The sequence below is a fragment of the Cervus canadensis genome, chromosome X, assembly GCF_019320065.1.
Source record: "Cervus canadensis isolate Bull #8, Minnesota chromosome X, ASM1932006v1, whole genome shotgun sequence".
Taxonomy (NCBI): Eukaryota; Metazoa; Chordata; class Mammalia; order Artiodactyla; family Cervidae; genus Cervus; species Cervus canadensis.
The window spans coordinates 21,843,096-21,864,862 of NC_057419.1; the positions used below are offsets into that span (position 1 = coordinate 21,843,096).

Below are 21,767 nucleotides of genomic sequence, written 5' to 3' on the forward strand. Positions count from 1 at the left end.
CAGCTTTCTGTGGAGCTGTTGGGAAGGAAGTCTTCTGCAAAGGGAGACGCATATCCCTTCTTTCCCTTCTTCTTGCTGGTTGGTGCAGGAGATTCCCCCCTTCCTCCCATAAAGATGGGGTGCAGCCAGATACAAGGTGCCTAAGCCTTGGATCATTCACCACACCAGCTCTAGATTTCTTCTACATTTCTAAGCTTTTTCGTTAAAGAAAAATAACTTCCATCTTTTCTGAAGAAGAACAAAAGCACAGATAAGTCTGGACTGGCCCCTCTTCCCCTACACGCACCCTCCCTAACTCCACACAGTCATCTCAGATCTGCACTCCATTTCCTCCCACCTTTCAGGTCTACTCTAACTTAAACCCTACATGCACCCTCATCTTTTCTTTCAGAGCCAGCCATTAAAATCACTGCGCAAGCTGTTACATCTCTCTTCAGCCTCAAATCACCCGGCTTCCTCAGACCCCCGCTTCCAGCCCTTAACAACTCAACAAGCCAAAAATTCCTTCTCAGAAATTCGGATTCACCCTCTGAGCCAGGCCTCTGGCGGGAGCAGTAACATCCGGCAGGAGCCAACACCAAAGGGCAGGCCGGCCCTCCAGCTGCCAGGTCAGATGGACCCTGGTTGGCACGTGTCCTCTGTGACCCGGAGTGCCACAGAGGGGCCTTCCTACTCTGAACAGCTGGGTGCCAAGAGTGGGCCAAATGGGCACCCTTATAACAGAACAAATCGGTCCAGAATGCCAAATCTGAATGATTTAAAAGAGACAGCCTTGTAATGTGTGCTGGAGAAGGGGGGTGGGGGTGGGAGGGACAGGGACAATCCAGTTAGAAGGGGAGGGGTGGGTGGGGTGGGTGGGGGAATGGGCGGGGCCAGAGTGGTAAGCCAGTATTTTCAGCTTTATGAAGGTGTGTGCAATATTGTATGTGTGGGGCCAGCTGGCTCCCCACGGCCACAAATGCTAGTCAGGGATCTTAGAGCCACAGGAGTTCCTTAGGGATCACCAGTCCCCACGAGTCTTGTGTGAGAATGCATAGCGTGCCATTGAGGAAGAAGACATTCTTGCCAGGTTCTCCCCCTTACGTTCCAGCTTTAGTGCAATTGCCGTTGAACTTGGGAAAGCCAGGATGTGTTCTGGCACTGCAAGTGATAGAAAAATAGGTGTTGACTGATATCCTTACCACAGATTTGTTTCCACCTAGACTAAATGTGGGGTTTGTTGTAATCCAAGAGTATCCCTTTGAAGGGTTAGCGGATGACCTAACTGTATGTCTTAAATTGTTTTCTAAACTTCCATATTTGATAGGGTTTGTAACATTTATTTATAATTAATTAATATTGTACTGTTATAATCATTCCTTTTCTGTTAAATGTAAAGTTACTTTGAGCTGTTTGGAACATTGTGAAGCAGTGGGACAGCTACAGTAGTTTCTATAAAAACTAAACAGTAACATTTATATATTGCATCAGGAGTATTTTATTCTATATATAAATATATATATGATAAATATCTGTCTGTTTTATAAATATAATCATTTAAGAAAGTATCGTTATGACACTATCTGCCATATTTTTATACATTTGTGATATGAAGTGAGTATTATACTTCTAATCAAGGGAGTTGAAATTGTGGCTGCACGGGAGTGTGATGGTAGGAAGCTTGCTCAACTTTGAGACCCCAGCAGCAGCTTTTAGACACGATCCTTGGTAGCAGATGAGATGCAGCAGCTCCTCCCAAACCTGCAGGGGAAGAAAGTTGGCTAAGCCAGTAAGAACTCCAGCAGGCCTATCTCCGTCCTCACACACTTGGCTCCTGTTCATGTCCAGGGACATTCCTTGCACCTGAGGGGAGAACAGATCCAGGGTTACTCATGGGACTTTGTAGAGAAAATGTACTCTTCTACTTCCATTAGTGTAGAGCGTAGACCAAAGATTTGCCAGTGAACATTCCTAGTTGTGAGGTTGTTAGAGGTATCGATCTGCAGATCTTGCAAACCAGCTCTATGCGCCTGAATCCCGCGTGCTGTACTGGAGACTTGCGGCTGGTAGGATGGGAGATACCTGTGTGGCACTTCGGTTTCTAAATGGTTTTTTTTTTGTTATCGCTCTTTCCAATATATTTAGAAGGCTCCTGAAGCAATTCCAGATGTAGAGAAAATGGCTGTACTCATCTTCCTGGGACGGTCCATTTATAACAAGGTTATCATGTACATCAGTAGACACACGAACACATGTGGCCAGAATAGGACTTATCTTTCCCTCCTTTGATCTCCTTCAACTCCCAAGTTATTCCCAAGTATCATCAAGGCCTTTATCCAAAAGGGGCATAGCCCCATGTCCCTGGGCCATCCTTGACAGAAATCCCCTCAACACTGTCATTCATCAAGTGTATTAGATTTTCGGAAATAGTCTCTTAGCAATAATATTTTTAAAGATCCCCTCCCACCCCTCAAAGAGATATTGTCAGTATTTATTACTTGCCCCAGGATTGTGAGAGTATCAGCCCCTGAATCAAGTCAGCTATAATCGAAATGTGCTGAGTTACTGTTCCCCCTCCCCTAAGATGTTAAGAATCATAGCTCTGATGATTATGAAGATTATAAAGAAAAAGGTCTTAGTTTCTTTGAAGCTTAAACTGTGTGCATATTGCATTTTTATATAACTACTATAATGATGTGTATTGATTATATATAGAGGTCATTTTAAGGTGCTTTTAATTTAATAAGTGTAATAGGCACTAAAATGAAACTCAACTGGGTACTATCATTGAAACAATTTGATTCTAACCAATAGTTTGCATGCTCTTCGATTCTTTTTATATCTGACTGCTTTCACCAGTTCAGTGCTGTCTGAGTAGCTCTGAATTCTGGCTTTTTCCAGGCAGCTGCTCAGTTATATAGTGACGTGGACCCTTAGCAGTTTTTGCCTGGATACTAATGACTCTAAAAGGGTGTGTAACTCTTCTTTTTTAAACTCGATCTGTACCTTGTATCCCCCTTGCAAACCAGAAACTCCATTTTTTCCTCTGGAAAGACTTCTCACTGTGCTGTGCGCTTAGAAACTGCGCAGTCACATTGCCATGCTGTGGCATTTGAGGCTCGTTGTCACCTAGGGGCTGGTTTCCCATGTTTTCATCCTTGCTAACACTGGGATCTCAGATGTTTGCAGAACATTTATATTCTGATGGTTCTTCAAAGAAGGGCTAGAATAATTGCCTTCTACCTAGAGCAAAGTAAACCTAACTGATGAAGAGTCAATACATACTTTTCGTACATTCCCAGATTTGAGCCAGAAAATATCTACAATGTTTTCAACTAGTATTTTTGAGGTAGCTCTTTTATCCTCTTCTCAGCTTTTGTCCATTCTGACTTTCATTAACCTCAGTAAGCTGTAAGTGAACTCCAATCCACATTTCTAGCATGCATGATTCTCTTCCTGCTTGCAGAGGGGAATTATAAAGTTTTCTCTCAAATCTAATGGGCCCTCTCTTAGCTTTTAACTCATTTTCCTCCGGTTGATGAATTATTGGCCTCACAAAGATTGCCATCTGTGATGAGATTAAGGACTTACAAGTCTCAAAAGTCTGCATTTTCTTTAGGAAGGGAAGTTTATGGCATCCATGTTCTATTATCTGCCCTAACTTCCTAAAAGATTAAAAGGTCAAATGAAGGCTTACGAATTGCTTTATTTTATGAAAGTGTCACTGATCTTTTGCAAAGAAACTGCTTCGCTGTTTTTCTACCTTTGCTTTACTGCCATCCTTGTTATTCTTCTCAGAAGTTCTGAATGAACTTTTACTGAACCTTGTTTGGTCTCAGTCAGAGGTTTAGCCTCTCCAGAGCCCAAGACAACAAGTGCTCCATGCTGAGGGGCTCAAGTGAGTTATCTCTACAGCAGCGATTCTCAACCAGGGCCAGTTTTGCCTCCTGGGGACATTTGGCAACGGCCAGAGACATATTTGATTGTCACAACTGGGGGTGGTGGTGTGCTACTGGGATCCAGTAGGTAGAAGCCAGGGATGCTGTAAACATCTTGTGTGCACAGGACCCCCCCACCGACACACACAGACAGAGAATGATTCAACCCCAAATGTCAATAGCGGTTAGGTTGAGACCCCCTGCTCTCCTGAATTCCAAGCCCACCCACCCGCAGAACTTGGCTCAGCCCTGGTTCTCTGCAGGCTACAAGACTACAGGTATGAATTCTTTAGCGTTGCATTCTCTTAAAGAGTCTTCTACCACCATTCTCGAATCCCTGGAATCCTATTGTTCGTTTCCATTATCTTGGGCCTGCTAAAAGGTGCATCTTTTGGGAAGAGACCAGAGTCACTTCATAGGTGTTTGAGAACTTAAATTCTAGGTCAGCATCCTTAGAAAATCTTTCACAGAGCCATGAAGCTTATAGTTAAGAAGCAAGCAGCAGCCTGGCAGATTGGCATGATTTTTACCAACTGCTCAAAGGCATACGTGGCTTTAGCTGTGTCTCCCACAAGAAAATGTCTTTGTTTTCTATTCAAGTCATCTAATAACTCTTTACAAAGATTGGCATATGACAGACCAATTAGAAACAAAAAACTCTTAGTTGGTGGTCATAATGTGGCTGTTATAAGAGTATTTGTGCCGTATGCTTTGGTTAAATCTGTTTTAAAACATACTTTTTAAGATTCACCATATGCAGTTGTACTTTAATTCTAAGCTCAGATTTATGCTGGTTAGTTTCTAGTCACGTCATGTATTATAAAGTACCTTGTGGTGTAGAGTTAGCCAGTTTAGCATGTTCCTAACCTGAAAATTAGTGGGCTTTGCTACGAAATGCTATCCCATTTTCCCTTCCCTGCACCTCTTAGTTAACGTCATAGTACCCTCACTTCTTAAACTAGTTTTTAGAGTAAATAAGGAAAAAAGCCATTTATTTTCTTGTAGCTATGTATGAGAATGACTCATAAGTATGCAACTTTTTTTCAAGGCCAGAAGATTACTTTTCAAGTATGTAGAAGGCTCTGTCCATTTCTGTTCACCTAGGTCCTGGTGGTGATTCAACTTTTAGCAAGAGCAATGGCTCATTGCAACTTATTCCTAGAGCTCAGCTGGGACTCAGAAACCTGCATATTCTCTCCCGGTCAGAACATTTTTTCTGGAGAGCACTGCTTTTATATCTAGAAGTTTGTTACCTCCTGCATTATAGTAGGACATTGAGCTCCATGCGAGCACTAAGATCCACAGACTCGTGCTTTTGTGAACTGGGAATGTGTTATGATACACTGAACCAAGTCAGAAAATAATGAAATATTTCCTTGCCTCCTTCAGTTCATCACTAATAAAGTGTGTAGGCAGAGAAAACTAATTTGCAGTTTAAAAAAATGGTTTCTTTAAAAGGGGCTGCAGAAACGACAGTACAAATGTTGTTAAATGTCCTGTCGCTAATCCCCAGGGTCAGAATCTCACAAGAACGTTCTCTTAGAGACTTAAAGGGCCAACTTACAAAATAAAAACTTGTAAGTGGTTCTGATTTCTTCCTTTTGCATCTTGACCAGCTGAGATGCAGAATATCTTGAGGTCTGATTCAGCTGGGTGAAAAATACTGTCTTAGAAACCACGAGTAAATGCAAGAAAGTGAATCCATGACAGGATGAGTCTGACGTCTTTCTGTATACACACAATGTGATAGTAGTAAAGTGGCTAGAAAACTGTGGGCCTGCTGCCCTATTCTATTCTATTTCTTCTTTTTTAACTGAATGTACTATAAACAGTCATAGAATTTTGTGCCAAGTCAGTTACTACATCAATATTCATTTCCCATAGTGCTTTGTTAATACATCAGCATTTGGCCTGGTCCTGACTCTACCTTTCTCCACTCCAGGCACTGACCCACCTTTCTATGTATTTCCTATAGGCTATTAAATATAATCACGACCTGCCTTGTGCTTTCATTCACTGTTTACTCCCAAGTTTGAGGGAGGTTTGTCTTTTATTTTGCCAGAAAAAATTTGTAATAGTCTACACGTTGGATTTCTAGGGCCAGAGAACTACAGCAGTAAAACTGGTATCTCTTCTAAGGCCCTTCATTACCCACAAGGTTAAGCTCTCTGAACCCCATTTGATCCTTGGGTTGTATTTTGATCTTCCTTTGGAATCTTAAAAATCGGTCTCCATGTTGTATGCAGATTAGAAGTTGCCTTGTTCGCTACTCTTCCAGCGCAGAGTATCAGGGAGAAAGAGGCCTTATCTGTTCCTCCATCCCCTCCATTTTGACAGACTGCTAAGAATTCCTCAGGACTTCCTTTGGTTTGGGATTTTACATTCCCAAAAGCCTGATGTGATTCATTTCAGGCATAGACAAGTTTGTCCCAGTGCTCTGCTTCAGGGCTAATCAGACAAAACCCAGGAATAGAAAAGGTAGATGCCTTGACTTTTGTCCCCATTGGGGGATTAAAGTATTTATTGCCAGAGTTGTCAAAAGCTCCAGTTATAACACATTCATTTTCAAGGGAAAGAAAAAAAAAATGATGCTTTTCCTTCTGGAGAACTTTTAAGTTCTCCACAGCTTAGATTTTCCAAAATGGAAAGTAAAGCTTGTATAAAATCTGTTTTCACTAGAAGTATTAATATACAATTGATTATAGTCAACTCGGTCCATTTCCCTCTCCTTGTTTCCTCCTTGGTCACTGATTGAGTCAGGCTGGAGGGGTAATGCTGTGATTGTAAGAAGTAAATTCTCATGTAAATGTGGATTGATCAACAGAAACAAACCAAACAAAATAGTTGCCCCTAATTCCTATCTCCAAGAATTGCTTTGTGCCATTTGAATTCAGGTAGTTATTCTGTATATATTTAGAAGACTATTCTGAGCTTCTTCAATCTCTAGGAAGTTTGAAGGTGGTATCTGGGAAGACACAGGGCAGGGAGACTTTGAAAACCCTGCTTGTGCCTGAAAACAAAAATAGGGATAAGCCAGAGTGATGTAACATCTAAATTTGTGGTAGATGAAGAATCAGTTGAAATTCTTAATTGCACAGACTTTATAATCCATAATAAAAAGTGTAATTCCATACTTTGTACTGTGGCAAGGGTGTGACGTGGTGTTAACCTTTTTAATTTTTGAATCCAAGCTGAATTTAAAGTATTGAATATTTAAATTCCTCACAAGCTAATTATGAACCATTTGTAAAGTGTTTATATAACTCTTTGTATCATGTGTTGGTACATCTTATCAAGTTTTTTCTGGCATGTATTCCATTCTAAACTTCTGTAAAATTTCTATTGTTGCTGTAAATATTATACAAATATCTATTCCGTGGTAACCTTAATTATCAGCATGAAATGGTTAATTTTTACTGAGCACAATGTATTTTTGAATGGACCTTCCCAAATGTCTTTAATAAAATGCAGATTTTGCACTGACTGATGTGATTGCCAGGCCATCCCCATCTTGAGCACTGTGGTCCCTCTTGTTTGAACAGCAAGCAGCTCCATGGTCTTTCCTTCTTTGTAAAGAACTCGTTTGAATTAAAATGAAGGATAATGGGTCTTTGAAGTTGGAATCAGTTTATGGGACAGAAATTATTGTAAAGTAGGGCAAATCCTGTTATTTACCGATGTTGATAATTTTTTTTTTTTTGTATTTATAAAGCTTTTCCCCCCTTCTGGCATTTTGAAAACTGGTTTATTTTACACTTGAGTGTTGCCTCCTTTTTATGTTGCTATACATGCACTTGGTGGTTTGGGGAAGATGGGAAGATGTCAACTTCCTGCATAGTGCCATGGAGGAAGCAAAGGTAGACAACTTAATAAGGATCATGTTTGGGGACAGGGGGTTGGCAAACTTTTTCTGTAAAGGGCCAGATAGTAAATATTTGAGGCTGTCTTGAGTCATTGGATTTCTGACTAGTCAACCCTACTCACCGTGCAACTCTGCCATTGTAGTGCAAAAGCAGTATAGATGATATGTAAATGAATGGGTGTGACTGTGTTCCAGGAAAACTTTATTACAAAAACAGGCAGGGGACCAGATTTGTCAACCGGTTTCAGGCCCTCGCTTTGTCTTTAAGGATAAGAAGACCAACTAAGTAAATGGGGTGAGGGGGAGAGCTTAAATTTTGTGATAACATGTGTAAATGTTCTCCAACTTTCTTTATCTTTCTAAACAAAGGATGGAGCTTAAACACTTTCTTACAGTACTGTGTCACCAAATTCTTCACTCCAAGTTTCTCAAGTGTCATACAGACTTGTGGCCTATGATTTCAACTATACTGTTTATCTAGATTGACTCAAAGTAACTGAGGCTTATCACTTTTTTAAGTTCATAGCACTTACTATGGCTGGGCAAATTGCCAAATATTTTACTTATATTAATACATTTATTTTTCAGAAGGCAACAAAGTGGATAGTATCCCCATTTATAGATGAGGAAACTGAGGTTTATGGCGTTTACGTTAACCTATGCAAGGTTACCCTGCTAGGATTTGAAACCAAGTACTTTCACTGTTAAGACTATACTCTTTAACACTACTATACTATGCGATCACTATGTTTCCACGTATAGAAACTGACATGGGTTTGTGCCATGGGGCAGTTCATGTACCACCCTTCCTTCTATCTCCCATCAGGTGGTAATTGATCTGATTTGAGAGTAGAACATTTCATTGAAACAAGTCACTGTGTGTGTGTTTGTATGCGTGCATGCTAAGTTGCTTCAGTCATGTCTAACTCTTTGTGACCCTATGGACTGTAGCCCACTAGGCTTCTCTGTCCTGGGATTTCCCAGGCGAGAATGCTGGAGTGGGTTGCCATGCCCTCCTCCAGGGAATCTTCCCGACCCAAGGATTGAACCCCGCGTCTTGTATGGCTCCTGCATTTGTAGGCAGATTCCTTACCACTGAGCCAGGGGAAGCCCATGTACTTTAACTGAAAGTTTCCCCCAGAAAAGAAATAGTACCACAAACATAGTTCATGTTTTTAATAGCAAGATTCTGTTGGGCTTCAGATGTCTCTCAATGAAAGTTTTATTTTTTATACATTCTGTCATTAATTAAATGAAGTAAGAAATTCAAATGCTGTTCTAAACAATTCACAGATAAATGTTTTACAAATCTCATTGTTTATTAAAACTCTGAAGTATTGAGCAATTTCAAATAAGAAATATCAGCTGACTTCTTTGCAGAAATTGACAAGTTGATCCTCACAATATTATGGAAATTCAAGGGACTCAGAGTAGCCAAAATGATCTTAAAGGAGAACAAAGTTGGAAGACTCATGTGTTACAATTTGAAAACTTACTACAAAGCTACCGTAATCAAAACAATGTGGTACTAGAATAACAATAGACGTATAGACCGATGGAATAGAATTGAGTGTCCAGGAAATTCCCTGGTGGTCCAGTGTTTAGGACTCTGCTCTTTCATTGCTGTGAGTGCAATGAAACTAAGATCCCACAAGTGACGTGGCAAAAAAAAAAACACATAAATATATATATATTTGAGAGAGAGAGAGAGAGAGTGTGTGTGTGTTCAGAAATATAAACCCTCACCCTCTGGTCAGTTGATTCTTGGTAAAGGTTCAAGATCATTCAATAGGGGAAGAATAGTTTTTTAACAAGTGTGCTGAGACATTTGGATATTCACATGCAAAGAATGAAACCCCTACCTCACACCATATACAAAAATTAACTCAAAATTGATCAAAGATCTAAATTTAAAAGGTAGAACTATAAACTTCTTGGGGGAAAAAGCAAAATAAATCTTCATGATCTGGATTTGGCAATGGTTTCTCAGATATGACACCTATAGCACAAATAACAAAAGAGAAAAAATAAGTTGGACTTCATCAAAATTTTAAAATATGTGTTTCAAAGGACTCCTTCAAGAGAGTGAAAAGACAACTTATGAAATAGAAGAAAATATTTGCAAATCATTTATCTGGTGAGGTATCTATAATATATAAGGAACTCTTATAACTCAGTATTTTAAAAAACAACCTAATTTCAAAAATGGACAGAGTCTGAATAGACATTTCTTCAAAGAAGGTGTACAAACACAATAAACACATGAAAAGATATTTAACATCATTAGTCATTAGAGAAATGCAAATCAAAACCACAATGAAAGATACTACTTCCCAGGATAAATGAAAACATGTCCACACAAAAATTTGTACACAGTTGTTTATAGCAGCACTGTTCATAACAGCCAAGAAATGGAAACAATCCAAATGTCCATCAACAGATGAATGGATAAATACCATGTGGTGTATCCATACATTGGAATGATATTCAGCCATGACAAGGAATGAAGTACTAATACATGCTACAACATGCATGAACCTTGGAATCACTATACTAAGTAAAAGAAGCCAGACAGGCAAAACCACATATTGTATGATTTCATTTATATAAAATGTCCAGAATAGGTAAATCTACAGAGACAGGAGATTAATGGTTGCCCAGGACTGGGGTGGGCACTTGGATTGGAGGGGTGATGGCTAGTGGGTACAGGGCTCCTTTTGGAGGTGATAAAAATTTTCTAAAATTTATTGTGATAATGGTAGTTCAACTCTGAATATACTAAAAAGCATTGAATTATACACTGTAAATGGGTGGAATGTGTATGGTGTGTGAATTTTATCTCAATAAAGCTATTCCAAAACAGAAGTTTCCAATATAAACAGTTATTTGGAGAACTTTCATCCCTGCCTCACCCTGTTTACTTCTTTTCTTTTTTTCCTCTTAACTGTACTCCCCATCCTGGGTCTGGTGTGCCAGTTGTAGTCCTGAACTCGGATACCACCATTTTCTCTGACAGTCCATATCACAATAAGAGTTCATCCATCTTTCCCAGTAAGGATCTCTGTAGGCATTCTGTTCAAAGTGGATTTGTCTGTGTGTCCTAAGGCCAGAGAAGGATTTTTTTTTTTCCCTACCCTGAATTGATAAGCTCTATATTTGAGAGAAGATTGAGCAGGGAAAGGTGTTTTTCCAGGTTTAAGTATACAGCATGGGTATTAGAAAGATGCTAGGTTAAATAAGCTGATCTAAGACCCACAACACCAGAGAAGAGATTAAGGGATTTTGGGAGGCTGGCTTCACAGAGAAGGTGAATATGATGTCCAGGATCGTGTTAGTGTCCATTCACTAGGCTTGTCGTTTGAAAACAAAGTAACTCAGAGAAATGAATTCCTGCTAGCAGAGGCTGCACTGCGTCAAGAGCCAGAACAGTCTTGGATTCCCTAGTCTTGCTGGGGTCCCTCATCTTCAGATTCCACCCCCTCCTGGCTTCTACTTTCAAATCCTCTCCTGCCCACATGCCCTGACTCTTCTGGGGAAGGGCCTGAAAACAGGCTAAGCTGTAAATGACAGAAGAAGCAGACTGTCCTTCCCCCAGCTGCCTGCTTACAGAGCTCCTCTGGGAGGGGACGGCCAGACCAGCCCATACTTTACAAGGCAAGGGGGCTGAGGTTGGAAGGCTGGGCTCAGCAGCGGACTGGCTACATCACGCTTCTCAGATTGTAGGTCCTGATCACTTCCCGCAGAGTGTCCTTGGCTGATGGGCCTCTGTGTATCCAGTGACAGCTCCTGGCCAACTGTTTGCCCAGTGTTAAGTTTGTTGAAGAATGGTAGCCCTAGATAAAAGGACGTTCTGGTGTGTTCTGGTCATTTGGGTTTCCTAAATACAGGGAAATTTTGTTTCTTACATATGTAGCCTGTCCCGTGTTATTCACTTAAATACTGACCACAGACTGGGATCGTGTATCTGAGGGCATGCAGAGTGGAGCTGTCTGTAATGAAAGCTCTGAACCTCCCCCGCCACTGTGTGCAGGGTTGGGCATAGGAGGTGAAATCTCAGAGCAGGGGAGACCTTCCTACCTCTGGGGTGTTCGGTCATGCATGGCTCTCACAAGACTGGGACACCGGCTCCCATCTACCAGGCTCATCTGCACCACCCAGTCATCCCCAAACTCCATACCCAATGCTCTAAAGTCCTAAAAGACCATAATTTAATGAAAACTTAGCTAGGAGAAACCACAAGCTTGCTCCCCCTTTGTGTTCAAAGAGAGGTTTTATAAAACAGTATGTTCCTGTTTTGAGCGTGGTAAAGAAAAAGAATTTTCAAATTATCAGGGCTGCTTTGCATTCCCCTGCAACTGCACCTTTCACTATATCACTAGAGTAAAAACAAAAACAAACAAAAACAACGCCCCCAGAGCAGCAAATTACTCCTGCTACTTAGGCTTTCTGCATGAAAATTGTTTTTAGAGACATTTTCTTTGTTCTTATTTTCTTTGACCCTGAATGGGGAATAAGTTCATTTTCATTTTCTCTCACTGAAATTGGAAACTATGCAAAAAAGATAGTATACTCTTCCCAGCCCTGCATTGAAAAGAGCCTGTAAAATCCAGCTCTGTTGGTCACAGTGATAAGTCAGCGTTCCCCCACAGGCCACTCTGCGCCCTTCACCCACTGCAGGTATAAGCCGAGGCAGCATCAGGTACACTTGCTGACGCACTCCAGCAGCTCCATCCGGATGGCAATGCGGACATGCCAGCCTAGCGGGATGAGCCGGATGAAGCGGGAGATGATGGGGGGCCGCAGCAGGTTCTGGACTGTGGAGGTTCGGTCCGAATTTCCATAGAAAACCTAAAGAGGAAGGAAATCCTATCACCATCACAGCAGAGAAGAGAAAAGGAAGACGTTTCCTGTCTGGATTTGGCTCCAACTTTTAACTATGGAAAATCTCAGTGCTTAAAAGGTAGAGAATTTGCTGATATCCTCCAAAATCTGACCTTGAATGTTTGTCAGCACCTACATGCTCCAGGCATCAACAGAAATGAATTAATATTAGGTAACAACACATCCTCAGTCACACTAGCTGCTATGTAAGTGCTCAGTACTGTATGTCATCAGTGGCTACCATACTGGATACTGCAGATAACATCTCCTTCATTGCAGAAAGTTCTATTGGATGGTGCTGATAGAAAATGCCTCTTGATTCATATCACCAATTTTGTGATTTAATCCTTTGCATTTTGACAAGAATTTTGAAAAGGACCACACTGTGCTTAAAAGAGGAATGTTCCCATGTTCCAAAGGTATCTACAGTGGGGCTCAAGTGAAAACTTGTGAACTGGCTCTGAAGTTGTGAGCCAAAGCTTAACTGTTTGTGTCTGCATCAATACAAATGGCAAGTACTTTTTAGACTTGGGGGAAAAAAGTTTTTAAAACAGAAAAAGACATAAAAACTAGAGAGAAGATTCTCAAAGTGGGAGAGCAGTGCCCAAAATAGAAAAAGGGGTTGCTTCCTGTTTTGGGGAATATAACATAGCATGATGCGGTAGCTATAACATAGGACACAGTGGCTATTTGCCTATATTTTCAAAGAAACTTCTTTGCACTCTTTCCAGAGTCGTAGTGCTCTACCCCATGACACTAGAACATTTCATTTCCTTCTGGGATTATCTCCTGAAAAAAATTTGGCTGCCACATTGACCTCATCCATACACAAATCAAGAAGGACTTCAGCTGCCATGATCTTGATTTTATTTCTTCCCAATAGCAACACCCCACACCCTCTTCTCTAAGCTGTTTGCCCTTGAACCTATTTAAGTCAGGAGCCCGGTGAAGAGGGAGGATGGAACAGGCCCACTCCACACAGCTGCTGGAGTGGAGCACTTCTTTGCAAAGAACCAACAAGGCCTTCAGAAGCGCAGAGCTTGAAAAAGAATTTGCATATCTTTTTGAAAAGCCAACTAATAAGAACAAAAGTGAATTACAATGTCCAAGTATCAAGATGGTTTTTCCTATTGTGTTCAAACTCCTTGAAATCTCAACCCATGAATATTTTGCTGCACAAATTGTCATCAGAGTACAGAGCCTTCTGATGTTCAGCTACACATGTCTGCTTAACCTGATGAAATGTCTGAATTAGCTGCGGGAAGGCCTCACTCTCAGGCAAAAGGGCAATTAACTTTTCCAAACAGCTGGTGAGTTTTTATTTCATTGCAGATAGCATTATATATATGTATATATATATTTAATATATATAGTATATATTATATATACATATATATTACAAATATATGTATATTTACATATATATGTAAAATATTGATTATATATGTATGTGTGTGTGTATATATATATAATATATAAACTCAAGAGCCTACTGTATTCAGTCTGTGTTGAACAAGACTTGGGTCTCAGCCCTCAGAGATTAGTAGGGTATAAAGTTGCTCAAAGGTTTAAGTGATTCTATTTCTTCTCAGCTAGAGTCCTTTTAACCATTTATATGGTTTAGTAGCTAACTTGTTGAGATTGTCTCAGTCAACAGTTAGGAGAGGCCATATCCATTGATACATAAAGGGACGAGGACCTAGCTGCATCAACAGTAGATCAAGGAAACCCATGCAGCAAAGTGTTCAAGGTCCAATGAGTTTGGAAGCATCCAAATGGCCAGTCTTGATTATTTAAGCTTCTCTGTGCTAATGCGAGAATTCAAAGATTTCTTTTGCACGTATGATGGCACTCATTGGCAGACAAACTTTGCTAGGCATGAGGGGGACAAGAAAAGACACCTGCGTTGATATCGCCATCAGAGAGCAGATTGTGTGATGGGGAGGAAGCATGGATGACTCACCATGCTGTGGGGGCAGTTCTGACAGAGGGTGATGACGGGAACACAAGGATGGATGGGAGGGAAGTCCCAGAGGGGCTGTGTGGAAGGTGGTTTGGGGTAAGCCCGACATACCCGGTTGTTTCCAGTCTGGTCTTTATAGTAAATCCAGTTCAGGCTCTCATCAGTCCTGTACTGCACACTGTACTTGGTCATCCACTCATCGATGTCACAGCGCCCCTGGGTGAGGATCCCTGAAATCACCTTGACCTCCTTCAGATCTATCTGTAACCACTGGCTGCTGTCCTGGAACTTGGAGAGCCAGGCGCACCTGCGTGGACACAGCAAGTCACCAGGAGCCTTACCCCGTGAGCCCCTCCGAAGAGCTGGGAGGTGCTGTCTTTTGAGGGGACACCAGCACCTGCAGAGCCCCCACAAAGGTCAGGCAGCCTGGGCTGCAATCTATTAAGCACCCAGAGGCTTGTCCTCAAGAAATATCTGGCCTCTGATCCTTCTGTAGTTTCCCTCTCCCTGCACCTCCACCGTCCAAGGAAGAATTGCCAGATTCAAATAATTTGTCAAATGCCTTCAAGTGTAGCTAAAATCATCTTTGGGGTGTGGTTGAGCATGTTTTGCTTCAAAACATGCAAATACGTGGTCATTTCACCTGCTAGCCCCCTTCCTTTTTCATTAGTCTCTCCTGATGTTCTTTCTCCATAAGTTTTCTTTTTTTCTCTTTAATTTCATCTCTTCATACCTTATCTGTGTCTCCTTCAGGTGCTGTCACCCACACCATGGTAGGCACTGTGTACAGAACATGAAACCAAGTGGCTCTGGAAGGCCTTCTCACAATTGTAAAGCAAACCAACCAATGAAGGAACTGATTTATTTTTTAGTTATATCCCTCATAATTTGTGGAAACCTATAGTTTCCCTTTGTGGTATGTGTGTGCGTGTATGCACACATTGATTTAGCTTCTCAGGACTCTCAGCCCTTGGCTGCCTTCTCTTCTAATTCTGGACTTGCTCCTTGGGTGGCTCCTGACTTTTTAGGTCCATCCCAGACCTTTTCTAAATTCCAAATCCCAAGAATCAATTGCCAGCTATTCAACTTCTTCTGGATGCTATACAGCATCTCAAAACATGTTTAAAAAGAGCTCTTAATTATCCTTACCCCAGCCTCTCCTTCCAGTGTTCATCTCTCTGAATGCTTCCCCTTCCTCTCTGTCACCTCAACCATCTAATGCATCTCTTGGCTCCATCTCCAAATGTTCCTCAAAGTCATTTCACTGCCACCACGCTAGCCCATGTCACCTTCAGTTCTTGCCTGGACAGCTGGCGTAGCTTACTTAACTAGTCTCTCTGGATTCCTTTCCCCACCTCACCCCCAACCCATACTGCACATTAGACCGTTCTTCCCGTAAGAGCCAGAAATTTTTACTTAAAACATAAATCCGATTGTAATACTCCCCAACTTTAAATCTTTCTCTGGTAGAGTCTGCCAGTTGTCTCCCCATATCCTTTACCCATCTTCCTTTAGTAATGGAACCCCTGAGTTTTCTGCAAACGAGTGGCCACTCAGCTAAGATCTCATTTCCCAGTCTCCTTTGCAGCTGGATGGGACAATCTGAACAAATTCTGATCAATGAGATGTGGGCAGCAGTGGCCAGTAGGATTGATATATCCTTAAAGGAAAAGTGTCTGCACTGTGCTCTTCTTTCCCTACTGACTAGACTGTGGATATAGCAGTGGAAGCTAGAGCAGCCATCTTGGGCTCCAAGATGGAAATTTCATATTAAGGAGGAGAGAACAAGGTAGAAAGAGTTTGGGTCCCTGATACCATCCAGCTGTCATAACAATTCTAGACTGCCTAATCACCTTCATGTTGGTTAAGTCTCTGTATTTGGGGGCTGTTTGTTACAGCAGCACAAATCTGTATTCTAACTCATGCACATTCAGGGTTCTCCCAATATCCCTAAAATAAGGACCACAATCCTTAACATGACTTATAAGGCCCATACCATCTGACTGCTGCCTACCTCTCTGGGTTTATCTCACCATCCAAGCACTTGAGGGATCTTCCCAAGTCAGGGCCTTTGCACCTGCTGTGCCCTGTGCCTCCCTCCCACCTTGCCCCCACCTGGCCAACTGCAATTCTCAGGGCAAAGATTTTTTCCTTAGAAAACCTTTCCTGATGTTTCAAATCAAATAGGTCTTTCTTCATCTCCTCCACAGTGTTCCTCACACTTAGCCAATGGCCAGTTGTGTGACAGTGTGCTTAGAGTCCCCCCTCTAAACTGAGTGCTTCTCAAAGGCCAGGAGCTCATCCGCCTTGTTCACTGCTATATCCATGGTCCTTGGCACATGAAAGGCACTCAGTCACTATTTGTTAAATAAATAAATGCATTCTATGTCTTTCATTTGTCACAGAGACATACTTTTTCAAATTACATGGAAAAAATAATCACCCAAGTTGCATGCCCTGCTTACCCAAAGCCTTGACTGTTGAGCCGGGCCTTGTTGGCAGTCCAGGAAGAATACCAGCCCACATACTGCTCCACGTTGGAGCAGGTGATCTGGTCTGGTGTAACCTCTCCTGACTCGAAACCCAGGGGCTTATGGTATGGGCATTCTGGGAAAGGAGAAAGAAGGCACATTGAAACACTTGGATCGCATGGCAAGACTCAACAAACATGACATGATTGAAATGACAAATCAGACCCTCTCGTGAGGTGGAAGATGTTTTCCTTTGTCAGCACTGTTCTCAATGGGTAGGACTGGGTCTTCATTCTCTTCACTGCTCTTGTGAGAAGAGAGTGAAGATGAAGTAAAAGGATTGCCATAGAGACTCACAACATTCATAAAAGCAGAGGGAAGTAGCTCTATGGCAACCTCTTGGGTAAGGGGGAATTTTGAGAAATACTTCACCTCCTCCACAAACTCAGAGACCTAAAACTAAGAGATTTGTAGCAAAATATCATACTTATATGCCACACTCTCTATTTTCCTTATTAACACTGGTTTGCCGTCCCACATGATGACATCAGAGTCCCTAATTGTCCTCAGGCAGCATATGATGCCAATTATAGGAACAAAACAATGGTGAGAGGCAAGAAGGGCAATTATATATTAAGACTGACTTCCTACTTGTAAATTGCAGTTTTCTTACTAGTCTAATGAAATTCTAATGAAAAAAGGAGGGAGGGATGAAATGCGCCTAAGTGACTGTTGAATAGGAACATTTGAAAGGAACTGCTTTTTCCAAATAAGACTAGACGAAGCTGGTGCTTCTATATTAATTTTCTGCTGCTTCTCATGTATTTCCTCTTATATTTAGCATTGAGTTACCTGGTCAGAGACCGCCAGTTGCCAACCCAGCATCTGTTCTCCCTTTCTTTTTGACTAAAAAACCCTAATTTTGTTGGGTGCAGCAATGTAGCCAACTGTGTGTGTGTGTGTGTGTGTGTGTGTGTGTGTGTGTGTATTTTCCGGTCACCTTTGCAGTTAGAATTGACCATATGACACAATTTCTGATCCATGAGATAGGAGAAGGTATCTGTTAGTGATTTCTAATCAAATTTTGCTTGCCCCCTCTTTCTTCCTTGCCTAAAAGCAAGATCTGATGGCTGGTACAACAATACCATCTTGCACCATGATGGTAAGGCCAAGAGAACTAAAGAGACCTCAGTCCTGATATCCTTAAGCTATTCCTTACCCCTAGTTTTTTACCATGTGAGTCAAAGCAAAACTATTTCAATAAGCCACTATTTAGGGGGTCTTTTATTTATAACCAAACCCAGATTCTAGCTGAATTTCTTTAGAAAACAAGTGATAAATTTAGGCAGTTTTCCAGTTGTGAATGATAAACTTCAAGTAAGGCAGATCAAATTACTTTCTCACCATGTGTAAATGTGAGTTCAGATTAAAAAGCTGAGTGTATTTACTAAGGCATTGTCACCTTCAAGAGTAAAATGAGTGCTTATGTCTTTGTAGCAGATAATTTTCAAATATCAGTAAAATTGAATGAGGCATATAAAAGCTTGAATGACATCCTGAGGCTCTGGAATGCCTATGGGGATAGTCCTGCCCTGTCCCCAGATGCTGAAGACAAAAGGACAGCTTCAGGCCTCTGGCCAGGGTGGCTTAACTGCCTTGCTACCCAGTGTACCAAAGAAATAGGGCCAACTCCCACCAGCAGCTGCAGCTTAGTGGAACTGGGGGTCTGAGGACAGCATTTGTAGTTTATCAAGTACTCGAAGCTTTGGTGGGCCTATTAATGTCAAGAGAGAGAGAATAGGAGTGCTTTCTGGGCCACTCTATCATGCCTTGTGTGGTCAGATCATCAGAGGGGCTTGTTAAGAATGCCGCTTCCAGGATTCCACCCCCAGAGCCGCCGCATTTTTAATGAACACACTTTCAAAGCACACTTTGAAAACCTTGGTCTGCCAGGAAGGTGTTTTGTTGGCTGGAGGATTCAGGGGGCCGCTCTCTGTGGCCTTGGGGGTTCATCCACCTCCTCACCTCCCCCTCTGACCTGGAAGACGAGCCCAGCCACCAGAAGGAGGGACAAGGCCCCAGCATCAGAAAGCTAGGTTTCAGTTGGAAACCACTTAAATTCTAACCATGGATGTCCCTAGGGCCCCTCCATCATGAATTTCCCTTTTCTTACTCCGGGGCCACCAGCTCAGAGGGAAGAGGCAGAGGGAAAGGAAAAGCCATGGCCACCTCTCCCGATTGCTTTATTCTTGCCATTTGGCTCTTTCTCTATTTTCCCCCTCACATCTCTTTTGCCATCTCTTCCCAATTAGCCCATCTAACAGTTAGTTACACTGCAGCGACCTGGCCAATGGCAATGTCCTTGGAGGCCTGTAAGGGCTTGTCCCGACATGGATCCTGCCCGTACTGTCCACGGTAGACGATGAACTCACCATCCCCATAGCTTCAGCTGGTGTCTGAAAGCCAAAGAGTGACTCCCAGTCCCCAAGCTCCATCCCACTGCCCCCTGGATATTTCCCAGGTGAACAGTTCCATCTGGGTGACCTATAGATGCTTCACACTCATATATCCAAAACTAAGTCCTTCAGCATCCAAGCCCCAAGCCTGCCCCTGTCCAGTGCTCCATGACTCTGGCATTGGCACCTCCAGCCACCAATCTGCTAACCCAGAAACCCCAGTGTTTGGGCCCAAGGTACCAAGTAGAGACTGTGATGGGAAGAAGTGCTGGTGTTCAGGTCATACCACCAGCGATTCTGATGTCCTTGCTCTAGGGCAGGACCTGGGCATGGGGTAAAGCTGCAGGTGATTTTAATGGGCAGCCAAGCTCAAGAATGCCACTTAGAGCCAGGATGACCTAGGATGGGATCCCACTCCCCCTTCAGTGAGCTTAGACAAGCTACTCAACCTCTCTGGGTCTGTTTCCTCATCTGTGAAATGGGTACAACAGTAGTCCCTGCCTCCATAAAGTTGATTTGGGATTGTTTAAAACAGTGTAGAGTGTAGAGCCTCTATTGCCTGGCTAAAAATAATCAGCTAATGCTGGTGTAAATAGCGTGAATTTGTGAGAGTATATTAATGTCTTGAGTTGTGTATGTTTGTTTTTATGGTGAAAACTCACCAGGGGAAATAATCTAGCACCTCTCTACCCCCATCACCCTCTCTATATCCGTTTAAGAAGGTCAGCTTCCTATTTCTAAAGGTTTAGACTCTCCTTGCCTCACAAAGGAGTAAGATGTTTACAAGTGCACACATGTGATTTGAGACAGGAGAAGCCTGTTGACAGCCTAGCATCCCTCAGGCTCATGGATTTGGAAGGTCCAGGCCTCAACAGGAATGAGGTGACTCTCCCAGATGAGGTGGCTGGAGGCTTTGGGCTTTGAGCTTTGCTGGGGCCTGGGGGGACTCGTGATAGGGGCCTGAGCACCTCTGAGGGAGTCTTGGGGAAATCCCCAGGATTAAGCTTGGTTCAGAATGAGAAGGGCCACCAACAAAGCTTCTGCCCTCCTGTGAGGGCCAGGCAGGCAGAGAGCTGCCCCCAGTCAGTCCTGGCAGGCCCCCGAGGGGCAGGGGGCAGGAGAATGTAGTCCAAGGGGGAGGGACAGGACCTTCAACAATCCTGTCTTTAGACTCCTCACAGCCCATGATAACAGGGGACTCAAACCAGAGTTATCTAAAAGTTGGAAAAATAGAAAATGTAGCATTTCTCCTGCTCTTTGTGCCCTGGAGTGAAGGGCAGTCCACTCACATTCTTACTATTTTCCCTGGCTCCTCCTTTCCCCTTCACCTGGCCACCTCTCCTCATCCTTTGGCTCTCTTCCCACTTCCCCTGCCCACCCTGAGTTGGGAGGGACTCCAGATGCTGCTTCCAGCTCCCCCGGTCTGTCTAGCTCACCATACTATCCTGAGCCGAGCAGAATGCCTGTGTGTGCTAGGCACTCAGTAGATATTGATTGGATGGATGAATGGAGGGATAAACAAACTTCATCATCTCATCTTGGGTGGCCACTTGGGATAAGCAGAGATAATGGCAGGAATAGGAAGCAGGGAGCTCAGGGAGGCAGTGGGAGTTGACTGGCCCAGAGAATTCCCCATTGGTCTCATCAAAAATTGTCAATTGAGTCTAAACTAGTATTAAGCAACATAAACAGTGCTGCTAGAGGAAGTAAAGTGATCCACTTCACACACACAGAATATGTCCGTCCCAAGTTTTCTGCTCAGTGGAGGTTACTATAAGCTATTAAGCCTGTTTGTGCACTCATTTTACTCTTAAGGAAAAACCGGCATTTTCTGTGGCACAAGTGTCTCTTGTGATCATTAGATGGGTAAAGCCATCATCATACGTACTGCTAATTCAGGTTATGCACGCTTAACATACTAGCCTTTCTTATTCAGTGGGTAATTTCTCCATGTGTAGACATATGAAGGGCAGACATGAAGAATATTAACAATAAAGGAACGCAAAGAGAGTTCAGGGCCATTCTCGACAAAAGACATGTGACTATTATCATGCACATGTGTTAGACTTGAATCTGTATGATGATGTAGTTGAATACAGAATAATATTTATAAAAGAATAAACTTGAATATTATATGGAAATATAAAATCTAGGATATAAGTAAAGCATTGAGTCATTGGATGTCTTATACTTTGATACCTTCCCTACCTTATTCCC

General features: G+C 42.4%; 2 protein-coding genes across 4 annotated transcripts in view; one reads left to right on the forward strand and one right to left on the reverse strand.

Annotated features, from left to right (window-relative positions):
• Window positions 1-7,401, forward strand: part of CDKL5 (cyclin dependent kinase like 5) — a 174,433-nt gene extending 167,032 nt beyond the window's left edge. For all 3 annotated transcript variants that reach the window (XM_043458021.1, XM_043458023.1, XM_043458022.1), the window contains one exon: window positions 392-7,401. In XM_043458021.1, the coding sequence (XP_043313956.1) occupies window positions 392-778 (387 nt within the window). In that variant the 3' untranslated portion in view covers window positions 779-7,401. The remainder of the gene's footprint in view (window positions 1-391) is intronic.
• Window positions 7,402-12,474: 5,073 nt separating this feature from the next.
• RS1 (retinoschisin 1) lies at window positions 12,475-18,252 on the reverse strand. The gene is made up of 4 exons (XM_043458429.1): window positions 18,240-18,252; window positions 17,089-17,230; window positions 14,735-14,930; window positions 12,475-12,627 (listed from the first exon to the last, which is right to left on the reverse strand). The coding sequence occupies exons 1-4, from the start codon at window positions 18,250-18,252 to the stop codon at window positions 12,475-12,477; spliced, it is 504 nt and encodes a 167-aa protein (XP_043314364.1).
• Window positions 18,253-21,767: the final 3,515 nt, after the last annotated feature.